The 1316-nt window shown below is 63.1% G+C and overlaps 1 protein-coding gene across 1 annotated transcript in view; it reads left to right on the top strand.

Annotated features, from left to right (window-relative positions):
• Positions 1-9: 9 nt before the first annotated feature.
• Positions 10-1316, top strand: part of H696_05623 (hypothetical protein) — a 4047-nt gene continuing 2740 nt past the window's right edge. Inside the window, exons 1-2 of the mRNA XM_009499439.1 lie at positions 10-219; positions 550-1035. Of these exons, the coding sequence (XP_009497714.1) occupies positions 30-219; positions 550-1035 (676 nt within the window). The 5' untranslated portion in view covers positions 10-29. The remainder of the gene's footprint in view (positions 220-549; positions 1036-1316) is intronic.

The raw sequence follows: 1316 nt of genomic DNA, 5'->3' as shown, positions 1-1316 counted from the left end.
CCCCCCCCGCGGATCGCCTGTTGCCCCCTATGTCATCACTCCTCGCGGGTCTGATGTCTGCCGCGCGGCAGCCCTGGACCGAATCGTGGCCAAGCTGGCTGCTGTTGCCGGGGACCTTCCTTGCTGGGGTTTGCTTTTCCCTGCTGGCCCTGCTGCTGTCGATGCCCCTTGTGTCGGATCCCTCCTACCGGGACACTGTGTCTCTGATCTTCTCCATCGGTGCGTCTCTCTCTCTCCCCCCCCCCCTCTTTCTCTCTGCTCCCTTTTGTGTGTTTTCCCTCGGATGGCCCTCCCTTTCCGGCCCAAAGCCTGGTGGGCAGGGGGCGGGCATGGTCCATATGAAGCGCGGGGGCATTGGTCTCGGGGAGGTCGGCCCCCCCTGGAGATCTGCATGACATCTCCACCATTCCCCCTCCCTGCTCACCTCTTTGCTCCTCCCTCCCCCCTCTCTCCCCCCCCCCCCTTTGCTGTCCCCTTGCCCACCCCTCTCCTGCTTTTCGCACGCCCATCCACGCACCGACATCCACGCACCCGCACCTACGCCTGCAGCCTCGCAAACATCCTCCTCGCTGGTGATCGCTGCGGTTGTCTACTTCCTGGCAAGTAGCTACTTCATGCCCGCTGTGTCCCGGCTGGGCGCCCCGTGCACCGCGACGACCCCTGTCTCCTCTCCTCCTGTGGCTGGGCTGCTTGACTCCCCGGGCGGATCCCAAGCAATGTCTCCTTCGTCTGGCTCTTCTTCTTCCTCGGGCTCGGTCGATCTGCCGGCCGGCGGGCCGGTGGCCACCGCCGCGGAGCCCCTCCCCTCGATCAATGACCACGATGCCTGGCGGCGGGACCCGGCCGATCCGATCACTCGGATTCGGCCGTTGTTTGTGCCACTCAGCGAGACGTTCGATCTATCGGAGGCCCTTGGCTCCAAGGACCCCGGCCTGCCGGCTCCCCTGCCGGCGGTGGATGCTCGTGTGGCCGACATGCTGGAGAGCTCGTACAATGGTCGGCGCGAGCTGCTGGCGTTAATTTCCAAAGCCAAGGGTGCGTTTGCCATGCATCTGGGAGTTGTTGTTGGCCATCAATGTGGATTCTCTCCTGCTGGTGCAAAAGTTGATCTTGTCGTGGCCGCCCCGTCCCTCCTGCCTGCGGACTGTGTCACCTGTCCTTCGCCGTGTGCCTGGCGTCTCTCTCTCTCTCTCTCTCTCTCTCTCTCTCTCTCTCTCTCTGTGTCTCTCTCTCTCTCTCTGTCTCTCTGTCTCTCTGTCTCTCTGTCTCTCTGTCTCTCTCTGTCTCTCTGTCTCTCTGTCTCTCTCTGTCTCTCT

Source organism: Fonticula alba (genome assembly GCF_000388065.1).
Source record: "Fonticula alba strain ATCC 38817 unplaced genomic scaffold supercont2.12, whole genome shotgun sequence".
Taxonomy (NCBI): Eukaryota; order Rotosphaerida; family Fonticulaceae; genus Fonticula; species Fonticula alba.
This window is presented reverse-complemented; position numbering and strand designations above follow the sequence as displayed.